The sequence below is a fragment of the Bos grunniens genome, chromosome 6, assembly GCF_055505025.1.
Source record: "Bos grunniens cultivar Pamir isolate PY7600 chromosome 6, Bosgru_T2T1.0, whole genome shotgun sequence".
Taxonomy (NCBI): Eukaryota; Metazoa; Chordata; class Mammalia; order Artiodactyla; family Bovidae; genus Bos; species Bos grunniens.
The window spans coordinates 59651591-59665209 of NC_141170.1; the positions used below are offsets into that span (position 1 = coordinate 59651591).

The 13619-nt window shown below is 37.9% G+C and overlaps 1 protein-coding gene and 1 non-coding gene across 5 annotated transcripts in view; one reads left to right on the top strand and one right to left on the bottom strand.

The window, feature by feature from the left end:
• Positions 1-13619, bottom strand: part of UBE2K (ubiquitin conjugating enzyme E2 K) — a 75307-nt gene that overhangs the window by 9647 nt on the left and 52041 nt on the right. For all 4 annotated transcript variants that reach the window (XM_086406093.1, XM_086406091.1, XM_086406094.1 and 1 more), the window contains one exon: positions 3976-4058. Coding sequence is in view for 2 of the 4 variants with exons in the window: in XM_086406091.1 (XP_086262217.1) it covers positions 3976-4058 (83 nt within the window). In the remaining 2 variants the exon portion in view is untranslated. The remainder of the gene's footprint in view (positions 1-3975; positions 4059-13619) is intronic.
• On the top strand, positions 12446-12568 carry LOC147370786 (U6atac minor spliceosomal RNA). The gene has a single exon (XR_015166309.1). It is a non-coding gene; the product is annotated as a U6atac minor spliceosomal RNA (small nuclear RNA).

Genomic DNA, 13619 nt, shown 5'->3' on the forward strand with positions numbered 1-13619 from the left:
GCTTCGGGAGTTGGTGATGGACAGGGAAGCCTGGTGTGCTGCAGTCCATGGGGTCACAAAGAGTCAGACACACTGAGCAACTGAACTGATGACTGATGAGTGAGTACCTTATAAACTATCTTCAGTAAATTAACTTTATTCAGATCTCAAACTTGAATAAGCACAGTTAATATGGCTAATTAAATATTCATTCATATGGACTGCTGCTACTACTGCTAAGTCACTTCAGTCGTATCTGACTGTGTGTGACTCCCATAGATGGCAGCCCACCAGGCTCCCCCGTCCCAGGGATTCTCCAGGCAGAACACTGGAGTGGGTTGCCATTTCCTTCTCCAATGCATGAAAGTGAAAAGTGAAAGTGAAGTCGCTTAGTCGTGTCCTACTTGTTGAGACCCCATGGACTGCAGCCTACCAGGCTCCTCCGTCCATGGGATTTTCCAGGCAAGAGTACTGGAGTGGGTTGCCATTGCCTTCTTCACCATATGGACTAGGTGGGGCCTTTAATATGTACAATAAAAAGCACTGAATTGTTTGTATTATAGACTAACTTGTCTGTCAAGGATCTTCCAGAAGACCATCAATAAATAAATCTATTTTCAGTCAAAACACTGAATGCTACCTAAAGAGCATCTACTTAAAGAGAATGGCAGGTTTTTTGTTATAATTTTTTGTTAAGGTGTACTAAGAGTAAACTGCCTGACAGCTAGATGAATTTTTATATATGTATACATTCGTAGCAATCACCATCTAGATTAAAATATAGAGTACTTCCGGCACTCAAAAAGCCTCCCTCTTGCCCCTCTTATTCACGAGCCTTACCTATCCCCACCGCTGTCATGGTTTCTATCACCCAAAATTAGTTTTGACTCATCTTGAATTTCATAAAATGAAATCATACAGTATGTACTTCGTTGTGTCTAGCTTTTGTCACTGAACATGTCTATGAGAATCATTCATGTTATTGTGTCAACATGAACATGACTTTTTTTTCTTACTGCTATGTAGTGTTTCAGAGTACAATTAATCCATTATATAGCCATTCTCTTGCTTATAGACATTTGGGTTACTTGCAGTTTGAATAAATCTGCTATGACTATTCTTGTACAAGTCTTCTGGTAGACATACGCACTCATTTCTCTCAGATTTCTCTTACATGTAATACTGAGGAGTAGAACTGTTATGCCATATTGAAGGTATATGCTTTGGCAAGAACAGCTGGTTGAGTGGCTGAACCACATTATTACCAGTAATGCATGAGAACCATTTACAAGTGTGCAGTGGTATCATGGGCTTCCTTGGTGGCTTAGTCTATCAAGAATCCACCTGCAATGCAGGAGATCGTCTGTAGCACAGGAGACCTGGGTTCGATCCCTGGGTCTGGAAGTTCCTCTGGAGAAGGAAATGGTAATTCACTCCAATGTTCTTGGCTGGAAAATCCCATGGACAGAGAAGCCAGGTGGGCTATAATCCATGGGGTTCCAAAGAGTCAGATGTAACTTAGTGACTAAACCACCATCACTACAGTGGTATCTAACTATGATTTTAATTTGCACTTCCCTGATGACTAATGGTACTGAGCACAGCTTATCAACCATTCAAAGATTCTCTGCCTGTTCATGTCTTTTGAAAGAGCAGTATCAATGAATGCTATTTTTACGTGTTGTCATTTTCTTCCCCAGGTAAACAGACACCTTTAGTCATAAGAGGTGTCAGGGGAAAAACATTAGAAAATAGTTTCAATGTGGGGTTATGTTATGAAGTAAAGAAATAAACCGTACTAACACGTAAGTCATCAAATATTAAAGGTAAATCATCATCCACATATACTAATAAAAGATTCAGATTAACAAACTGTTTTCCAACATAATGATTCCAAATTAGCCTAAATATTGACATTTACAAATACACTGAAGGTCTATTACCTCAGCAAAGCTGGTGGGACAGGGGGAGGGCCAGTAAACCCATGGATATCCAATCTCACCTATTTTATCTAATGTCTCTGATACCTTTTATTATTTGAACAATACAGATATGAAAAAAGACCAAATTCAGCTATTTGACCTGCCTTAGAAAATGAGAATAGCTGACAATAGTGATCTGATAAAAAAATTCAAGTTTTCTGTCTCTGTATACACTATAATCTTTCAACTATTTATAGGAAGATAATCAGAAGTGGTAGTACTGCTGGCTAACTCAGCAAAAAGAGAAGACAGTGAAAAATTTTAGTGTGGAGTTGTATTTTCAGAGAGGCGGAGGTTTCATTCTGTCTGCTAAGAATAGCCTGACTGAAGTTAAAAGCAGAGGGACAGGCTACTGCCATCATCCAGGCAAGAGGCAATGCAACCTCGACCAGGGCAGTAGTAACAGACTACTAATAAAACGCTGTTGGTTTCAATAACAGGATTTGCAGATGGAGTATAAGAGTACCAAAGAAAGAAGCATCACGGTGAGGTCTGGCCTTAGCAACTCTAAGGATGTTGCTGCCAAAACTTAAGATGGAGCAGAAATAAGTTTTGGGTTGGGGAAATATTATCAACAGTTCAGTTTCAGCATGTTTTAAGTTTGAGATGTCTATTACATAGTCAAGCATAGGTGCTATGCCTGGAATTCAGAAAAGATAAATTTGTGAGTTGCTAGTATATAAATGCTGAAGTTATGAAATCAGATGAGCTCACCAAGAAATTGAGTATAGATGGAAAGAAGCAGAGGCCATGACTTAGCCCTGAAGCATTATCATGTGCAAAAGCTCAGGAGATCAGGGAGGAACTAGTTAAGTCTGGGAGTGGGAAAAGGAAGGGGAAAACAGAAGAAATGATGTCCTGGCAACCAACTGAAAAAAAATGACAGTGTCTCTAACACTGCAAATTTTCATTAATATCACTGAACAATAAGAGCTACAAGGGACCTTTGAGATGACTTTTAAAGATAAAAACATGGAGGCACAGAAATTCAACAAATTATAAAGTCACAAATCAAAAGAATCACAGAAAATAGTTAGGTCTGTTCCATAATGTTCAATGTTTAAGAGTATGGAAACACAGATCAAGGAACTGGATCTCAAGCAATGATCTACTGAGGAAGAGGCTTTACTCAGATGTGCTATCAGAATGGAAAAACAAAACCAGCAACTCTTGTCTCTTCATCCAGTTTCTAAATATACCAACTGACCCATATGCTAAATGTTGTCATTCCTGTTTTATCTTATTCAGCTTCCATTCTTTCCCTTTCTTGACAAATCAAACACATAACTTGTTTTCTTCCACTCCAATGACTTTTTATCTCTTGTCTGAATTTTTCAATCTGTATTCCCAGGCTTTACTCTAAGAGAAATACATAAACAACTCATTTAAGCTTCTCACTAGCCCTATGAAATAGATAGCAACCTCATTTTTTTTTCAGATAAGGAAATAAAGGCATAAAGACCAGGTAATTTACTTAAGACCACACAAGCAAGTAAATGGCAAAGCCACAATTTTAACCTAATGGTTAAACACAATGCTGCTAAGAAATCAGACAAAATATGTGAAAGCACTGTACAAATGAAGACACCACCTATAAAGGTGGTACCTCATAGAATCTTAGAGCCTTAATCGTGTTCAATTAGCACAACTTCTAACATTTTGGTGCCTACACTCCACCCAAGTCAGAGCTGATTACTTCAGTACTTCAATTTTGTCTCTCATAAAAATCTTCCAAAGATTGGTAATTTTTACCAAAACAACAAATAAAATCCAAGACTTTTCAAGATGTCAAGTTAGCATCTGACATTTCCTAATAAATCACTATTTAAATACAGATTCCAATTTCAATTATAACATTTTCTCTAATGTACTGGAGAGATTTCATCAAGTTTTACAATTACTTCCCAAATAAGAGAAAATATAACATGCTTATGCTTTGAGGCCAAGTACATATTTAATACGCTAACAGACTTAGAATCATATGAGGCTTGAACATGAATTCAAAATCTCTTACCATTGATCTTTCAGGATATCCAAACAAATAGCCCCTGTGACGGAACTAATATTAGGATGCCATATTTTAGTGATAAACCGGACCTAGAATATAAAGCACATTTGAGTTTTTAAGTAACAGGAAAAAAAAAACCAACCATATAATTTAAGTAAAACTTCAAAAAAAAGAAATCCTCAAGTTGTTGTGTTTTTTTTTTTAAAAAGCCCATACTTAAGATTTCATCATTTTGCCTAGGTCAAGGGAAGGGTGTAGAAGACAAAGCATTCAGTAAGTTGAATGCTGTCAATGACGTACATTCTTTTTAATAAATGCTCAAAGAAAGCCATCAATTAACTATAACTAAGGTGTTTATAACTTACCTAGCATAGTGTTAGATGTTAAGAGAAATTTAACATGAATTAAGATCTATTTAGGTAGTACATAAAGTCAATATAGATAGCAAATGATGATTTTTTAGTGTGACAAAGGGTATAAAATAGGTTTGAAGGAAAAAGCAAAATCAATACATGAAAACAGATGTAGTAAGTGATGGCAAGATTGCTTCTGATTTTTCTGTAGCATTTTTTTCTCAAATACTTTAGAAAAATGTAATACTTAAAGGTCTGCTATTATTTCCCAGTCACTGAGGCTTAAAGTCTAAGAAATTTATTCAATATCAAATAACTAGTTAGCAATAGAAAATACAAACTCACACAATCTAATCTCAGATTCTAAATGTACCTGTTTGTCTTAGCATGAAAGAGCAAGAAATCAACAAGTGAAAATGCTAACTCTGAAATGAAATGAAGTTCATCAGCTCTGACTTACGAGCTTTAGGAGGAGGAATACAAGATGAAGGAGGCCAAGTACACGTATATGATTTGACATGTATATGATAGTCACCTAAGTCAAAATTCTTTAACACTTAATAGACTACTACAAGCCAAACTGAAAGTACTTTACAACAATTAATTCATCAATCTATGTTCCAAATCTAAGCTATAAATGGAAAGTAGCTAAAATATTTATGCTTCTGCTTCTCGTGATTTGTCTATGCTGTTGCTGCTAAATCACTTCAGTTGTGTCCGACTCTGTGCGACCCTACAGACAGCAGCCCACCAGGCTCCTCTATCCCTGGGATTCTCCAGGCAAGAGTACTGGAGTGGGTTGCCATTTCCTTCTCCAATGCATGTTTGCATGCTAACTCGCTTCAATCGTGTCTGACTCTGTGCGACCCCATGGACAGCAGTCCACCAGGCTCCTCTGTCCACAGGATTCTCCAGGCAAGAATACTGGAGTGGGCTGCCATTTCTTTCTCCTTGTCTATGCTATCTGTCCCTAATTCCCCACAAACTCACTAACATATATACCATCTGAAAAAGCACTTTAAGTCACCAATGACTTCAAAATACCTAAAACTAATGGAGACTTTCCACTCTAGTTCTTTTATAATTCTTAAAAAATTACACTTACTGCTTTCACTGATACCTACTTCTTTCCATCCACAGAACGCCATTTCCTTAAAGGAGACTATCATTATGCTCCTGGCTTACTCAACAGTTTACTGGCTTTCCTGTTTTCAGTTTTGTTCCTCTAATCCATTTTCTACAATGAAACCAGAGAGCTCTTCAAAACAAACCAGATTCATGACACTACTCACTTAAGGCCCCTTAAGGACTTCTCATTTCCTTTATGTAAGCCCACACTCTTAAACTGGTTCTAGCCTACCTCTCAAACCTCACTATCACCCCACATTCAAAGTAAGTGCTCAATAAGTCCTATTTGCCTCAGGGCCTTCACACATTTCTTCCAATAACACACCTTAATATCTTCTTCTGGCTAACTCATACTGATTCTCCAAGTTTCAACTTCCATAACCACTCTCCCTGACGTGATCCCATAGCACCCTGCACTTTTCTACTTCACAGTACTGATCACACTTCTATAATCTCTCCCACATTTGCCTAGTCTTCCCTAAAATGCATGGTGTCTATTTGCTTAGTAGAGCACTCCAAGCATCTGAAGTGCCTCACACTGAACAAATATACAATTAACATTACGACAAACTTGTTATTAAAAGGCTAAACATTATCCTTCTCAAGTATAGTGAAGATCAAATAAGACAGGCATATAGGGCTCATGTACTAAAAACATTTCTTGGTAACAGATATAACCATGATATTCACATCACAATTTTTACCATTTGAGTTCAAAGCTTTATAATGATGAGATAACAATAAGCCACAATTTCAGTGACACAAGGACAGCAAAGTATTTTGACTTTAAATATTTTCAACAAGATTAGAAAAAAACAGAAAATTTCTGCTCCTTTTTGGCCACACCCACAAGGCATGCAGGATCTTAGTTCCCCTGCTGCTGCTGCTGCTAAGTCACTTCAGTTGTGTCCAACTCTGTGCGACCCCATAGACGGCAGCCCACCAGGCTTCCCCGTCCCTAAGATTCTCCAGGCAAGAACACTGGAGTGGGTTGCCATTTCCTTCTCCAATGCATGAAAGTAAAAAGTGAAAGGGAAGTCCCTCAATCGTATCCGACTCTTAGCGACCCCATGGACTGCAGCCTACCAGGCTCCTCCGTCCATGGATTTTCCAGGCAAGAGTACTGGAGTGGGGTGCCACTGCCTTCTCCATTAGTTCCCCTACCAGGGAAAAAACCTGTGCCCCATGCAGTGGGAGCTTGAAGTCCTAAGCACTGGACCACAAGGGAAGTCCCAAGGAAAACAGAATTTTAAAAATCTACTACTGAAGATGTCAAAAGGTTTATGATTTAGGCTGATGATTTAAGGATGTATATTGCTTTTTAAAGAATCTTCAGTACATGATTCTCAGTAGACTCTACATGAAAACTAATATGCATATTATTATTAAACTTTATTTCTTTGTACTACAATCTCCAATTAGGAACAAGTAACTCTGAATTTGGAGATAATAATAAAGAGAATAATTTTCAAAGTCACTCCATTATCTACTAGTACAGATATAACTGTCCTGTAAGTAGTTCTTTGTGTGGTCTTCCACAGTTTTGTTTTTTTTTAATTGGAGGATAATTGCTTTTTCTGCTATACAACAACGTGAATCAGCCATAAGTATACACATAACCTCTCCCTCTTGACTCACCCTCCCTCCCACCCCACCCTACTCCTCTAGGTCTTTACAGAGAGCACCAGGCAGAGCTCCCTGTGTCTGCAGCCACAAACTTAAAAGACTCTTGTTTCTTGGAAGAAAAGCTATGGCAAACCTAGACAGCATATTAAAAAACAAAGACACTATTTTTCCGACAAAGATCCGTATAATCAAAGCTATGGCTTTTCCAGTAGTCATGTAGAAACGTGAGAGTTGGACCATGTGCTGAAGGCTAAGCGCTGAAGAACTGATTGATGGATTTGAATTGTGGTGCTAGAGAAGACTTTCAAAAGTGCCATGGACAGCAAGGAGATCAAATGAGTCAATCCTAAAGGAAATTAGTCCTGAATATTCATTGAAAGAACTGATGCTGAAGCTCCAATACTTTGGCCACCTGATGCAAAGAGCCTGATGCTGGGAAAGACTGAGGGCAGGCGGAGAAGAGAGCGACAGAGGATGAGATGGTTGGATGGCATCACCAACTCAATGGACATGAGTCTGAGTCAACTTCAGGAAATAGTGAAGGACAGGGAAGTGTGACATGGTACAGTCCATGGGGCTGCAAAGAATCTGACATGACTGAGTGACTGAACAACAACAAAAACAAATAGTACTAAAATACTTACACAAATAACAAGTCAAGCTTCCTTATTTTCACAAATGAAACCAATAATAGCACCATCTGGGTAACTTGACAACAATCATTAATTTTGAGGAGCTCTTAAAGAATTTAGAAACAAAAATCTTAATACCATGTACATAGTACTCTTGCCTGGAGAGTCCCATGGATGGAGGAGCCTGGTAGGCCGCAGTCCATGGGGTCGCTAGGAGTCCGACAGGACTGAGCGACTTCACTTTCACTTTTCACTTTCATGCACTGGAGAAGGCAATGGCAACCCACTCCAGTGTTCTTGCCTGGAGAACCCCAGGGATGGGGGAGCCTGGTGGGCTGCCGTCTATGGGGTCGCACAGAGTCGGACACGACTGAAGCGACTTAGCAGCAGCAGCAATGTGACCAGACTGAAGTAAAGGAAGGGGACTATTCGTCATTCTCTATATTAGTGCACCATCATCAGTAATCTTATCTCCTCCTACAGGATGTATCCTATTATTTTTACACTCTTTAATTCAACAAAAATTTCACCTTCTACCTCATGGTAGATATGAACTCTATTTCCATCAGGAATTTCCAGTTTCAAGCTTGGAACTCATGGAAGTTACAATATTAAACCTGCTTTAACTAACTTGTACAAAAGAAAATGCTATTTTAAATATGCATATGCAGAAAAGAAGACTCACTAAAGGTTGTAAGAGTATATTTGTAACACCAAGGAAAAACAAGAAAATTCACAATCTAATCTCCAACCATCAGCAGGACAAATCACTGAGCTAGTTTTACTAATTTAATGAGTTTTTCATTAATAGAGTATATATTACAATTTACTTTTAGGTATGCATTGAATCAAATTCCTTCTACACTATATTCAGCTGACTCAAAGATTTATCTTCTCTGTCCAGAAGTAAACCTTCTGCTCTTGAGGTCAATAGTTTATTGCAAAAATAAAATGAGCAGAAAATTCTCTGTGACCATGTTAAAATAAATCAACATAAGCTTTCAATGTGGTGCAATTTTAGCTGCACAGCATTGAGAATTTAACAGTTAAACTTCAATACTTTAACCTCATAAAGTTTAAAATTAAATCTAAGGGGCTTGCTTGGTGGTGCAGAGGATAAGAATCTACCTACTAATGCAGTGGACACAGGCCCAGGAAGATTCCACATGCCTGGAGCAAATAAGCCCACAAGCAGCAGCTGCCAAGCGCCACATGCTAAGCCTACTGAGCTTGTGTGCCACAACTACTGAAGCCTGAGCTCCACAAGAGACGCCACCACAGTGAGAAGCCCCCTCTCACCAACTAGAGAAAGGCCTTGCAAAGCAACAAAGACCCAGCACAACCAAAAATAAATTACTTTTTAAAAAAAAGACTTCTGGAGAACAGTTTGGCAAGCACCCAAGACACATAAGATGATTATTTAAAAAAAAAATGAAACCTGAGGCTACATATTAAACATATGTGAACATAATTATGCAAGAAATTTACACAATTATTCCCCGCTCTTTCCATTATATTTACCAAGCAGTGAAAATTCAAATTTAATATAGGAAATATCCAAAACATATTTATCAAACATTAATAAGCATTTACTGCAAAAGCTTAATACCATAAATTAGAGGAGGACCATATTTAAAATGATACTAAATTCCAGCTACAACTAACTGGTTGAAGCCAAAGGAAAGCAAATTTGGGCTGACTGAAGGAAGACTTTTCTAAATCTTGACACTACCTCAATATGGAATGACTGGAATTAAGACATAGTGGCCTGAAAAGCAACATGAGCGATCAACAGTAGCAAAAACATCAGACAGACCTCAGTTCTTATGTTTTTAGTCTATTTTTCTAAGTTTTCTAAAACTGGTGGAAAGAGGAAGGGTTAAAATAGTGATTTTAAAGATTAAATGAAATAATGTATCAAGTGCCTAAAACAGAGCTAGGACTATGACATCACTCTGGATTTATATTTATACACTATATATGGACATCACCAGATGGTCAATACCAAAATCAGATTGATTATATTCTTTGCAGTCAAAGATGGAGAAGCATTACACAGTTAGCAAAAACAATCCCTGGAGCTGAATGTGGCTCAGATCATGAGCTCCTTTATTGCAAAATTCAGATTTAAATTGAAGAACATAGGAAAGCCACCAGGCCATTCAGGTATGATCTAATAAAATCTCTTATGATTACACACTGGAAGTGACAAATAGATTCCAGGAATTAGATCTGTAGACAGAGGGCCTGAAGAACTATGGACAGAAGTTTGTAATAGTGCTCAGGAGGCAGTGACTAAAACCATCCCAAAGAAAAAGAAAGGCAAGAAAACAAAACAGTTGTCTGAGGAGGCCTTACAAATAGCTGAGAAAAGAAGAGAAGTGAAATTCAAAGGAGAAAGAGAAAGACATATTCAACTGAATGCAGAGTTTCAGAGAATGGCAAAAAGAGATTCTTAACAGAACAATGCAAAGAAATATATGAAACAACAGAATGGGAAAGACTAGAGATCCCTTCAAGAAAATCAGAGATTCTAAGAACATTTCATGCAAATATAGGCACAATAATAAAGGACAAAAACGACAAGGACCTAACAAGCAGAAGAGATTAAAAAAAGGAGGCAAGAATACACAGAACTACACAAAAAAGGTCTTAATGACCTAGATAAACACTATGGTGTGGTCACTCACCTATAGCCAGACATCCTGGAGTGTGAAGTCAATTGGGCCTTAGGAAGCATTACTACGAACAAAGCTAGCGGAGGTAATGAAATTCCAGCTGAACTATTTCAAATGTGAAAAGACGATGCTATTAAAGTGCCACACTCAATATACCAGCAAATTTGGAAAACTCAGCAATGGCCACAGGACTGGAAAAGATCAATTTTCATTCCAATCCCAAAGAAAGGCAATGCCAAAGAATGTTCAAACTACTGTACAACTAGACTCCTTTCACATGCTAGCAAGGTAATTCTCAAATTCCTTCAAGCTAGGCTTCAGCAGTACATGAACTGAGAACTTCCAGATGCACAAGCTGGATTTAGAAAAGGCAAAGTAACTGGAGATCAAATTCCCAGCATCTGTTGGATCACAGAGAAAGGGAATTCCAGAAAAACACCTATCTCTGCTTAACTGACTATGCCAAAGCCTTTGACTTTGTGGATCACAACAAACTATGGAAAATTCTTAAAGACATGGGAATATCAGACCATATTACCTGCCTCCCGACAAACCTGTATGCAGCTCAAGCAGCAGCAGAACAGGATATGGAACAATGGACTGGTTCAAAACTGGGAAAGGAGTTTGTCAAGGCTTTAGACTGCCACCCTGCTTATTTAACTTTCATGCAAAGCGCATCATGCAAAATGCCAGACTGGATGAATCAAGCTGGAATCAAGATTGCCAGGAGAAATATCAACAACCTCAGATGTGCAGATAATTCGACTCTACTGGCAGAAAGCAAAAAAGGAACTAAATAGTGTATTTATGAGGGTGAAAGAGGAGAGTGAGAAAGCTGGCTTAAAACTCAGCATTCAAAAAACTAAGATCATGGCAGTTGGTCCCATCACTTCATGGCAAATAGATGTGGAAAAGGGGGAAATAGTGGCAGATTTTATCTTTGTGAGCTCCAAAATCACTGCAGATGTTGACTGCAGCCATGAAATTAAAAGATTCTTGCTCCCTGGAAGAAAAGCTAGGACAAGCCTAGACAGCATATCAAAAAGCAGAGACAATACCTTGGTATATAAAGGTCCATATCCATATAGTCAAAGCTATGGTTTTTCCAGTAATCATGCACAGATGTGAAGAGTTGGACCATAAAGAAGGCTGAGTGCTGAAAGATCAATGTTTTTGAATTGTGGTGCTGGAGAAGACTCTTCAGAGTCCCCTGGACAGCACAGAGAACAAACCCGTTAATCCTAAAGGAAACCCAACACTGAATATGCATCAGAAGGACTGATGCTGAAGCTGAAGCTCCAATATTTGGCCACCTGATGCAAAGAACTGACTCATGGAAAAGACCCTGACACTCAGAAAGATTGAGGGCAGGAGAAGAGAGCAGCAGAGGATGTGATGGTTGGATGGCATCATCAACTCAACTGACTTGAGTCTGAGCAAACTCCAAACTCCAGAAGATAGTGAAGGATAGGGAAGCCTGGCATGCTGCAGTCCATGGGGTTGCAAAGAGTCAGACACGACTTAGTGACTGAATGAAAACAACAGAGGGAAATAAACACTTATTGAGACAATAATCCATCCTCATTTAAAACGCACAACTTCTTGGTGTTAGGTATATTCAGAGTTGTGCAACCGCCACCAAAATATAATTTTTGACCATTTCAACACCTCAAAAAGAACTATGTAACCACCAGGAGTCACTTCCCATTCCTTCATACTCCTCCAGCCATAAGCAACCAACAAATTACCTTTTTCTCTATGATTTCCCTCTTCTAATGTTCATGTAAATGACATTATACAATGTGTGGCTTTTTATGCCTGGCTTTTTCATTTAGGATGATGTTTTCAAAGTTCATCTATCTTATAGCACATATCAGCACATTCATCATTATAAACAGATGTGGTAAATACACCACATTTAATTTTTCCATTAAGTTGACGGACATTTAGAGAGCTTCCACTTTTTGGCAGTTATGAATTAGTGCTGGTATGAACACTTGTGTACAAGTTGTTGTATGGGCACATTTTCTTCTATTGAGTAGATACCTAGAACTGCTATGTGTTGTACGAAAGGAAAGGTAGCAACTCCACTTGATAAAGACAGAAGAGGCTCTAGGGCCTGACAACATGTATATGGTTAAGGCACTGCCACCTACTTCACTGTATCTAACCATTAAGTTTTTTGGTAAAAAAATAATGCTGGCTAATATTTACAACACGCTGTTCTAAGTACTGTATTTTACTGAACCACGGGTACCATCAAGTACTCAATACACCATTATTTTATATACCATGAGAAAGAAAAAAACTGGGCCAATTAAATTATCTCATCCACTAAAAGATATACCCTGATTTGAGAAATATTAAAAATGTGAAAAAAAGTTTCATAGCATAATTGAAATACTATTTTTTAAATGGACTACTCCTTTGAAAGGATTTTACAAATGAGGAAACACCTTAGACAACTTGCCTAAGATCAAAAAGTCTGTCAAATGCTGTAAGATCTGAACTATGGGTGATTATTCTTGTTCTTGGAAGAGCCACAATCACTGTTTCAGAGATTCGGCCCTTACTCCTTTCGCATTAGGATCAAGGAAGTAGAGCAGCACGGTGGGCCTTACAAATTTAGTTTCTATTTGACCTCTAACCCTCAGTTCCCTCATTCATTAAGACTGTCTTAGGAAGGCATATAAAATTCTTAGCACAATGCAAGTGACATCTTAATTGTAAAAATATAGTGTTTGAGAGCAGTCTCTCTTGAGATCTTTTCTTTCTTCCCTCGTTTCCATTAAAAAAATTATTGCTTAGGCTTGGAGGTCATCCTTATCTCAAAACATTTTAAAATCTTTTCTTAAATTTATAGTATTCTACAATTAATGTAAACTAAACAGACTGCTACTTATTTTAATGATAATATTGACAATCAAGATTACCTAGTAGAGGGTAACTAAGATGAGGATGAATATTATGTCATAGATATAAAATGAAAGTTTAATAGTGGTCACCTCTAAGTGGTCATACTGAAAAGATGTTCTTTTTCAAGAAATACATCACCATTCAAATTTCTACAACAAATACAAACTACTTTTATAACAGGAGGGGGAAAAAAAAATCAACCAGGCTTGAAAGGTAGGAACAACCAAAATGCCCATCAATAGATAAATAAAATGCAGTGTTTATGGAATACTATTAAGCCTTAAAAAAGAAAGAAGTTCCAATACAAATTATAACAG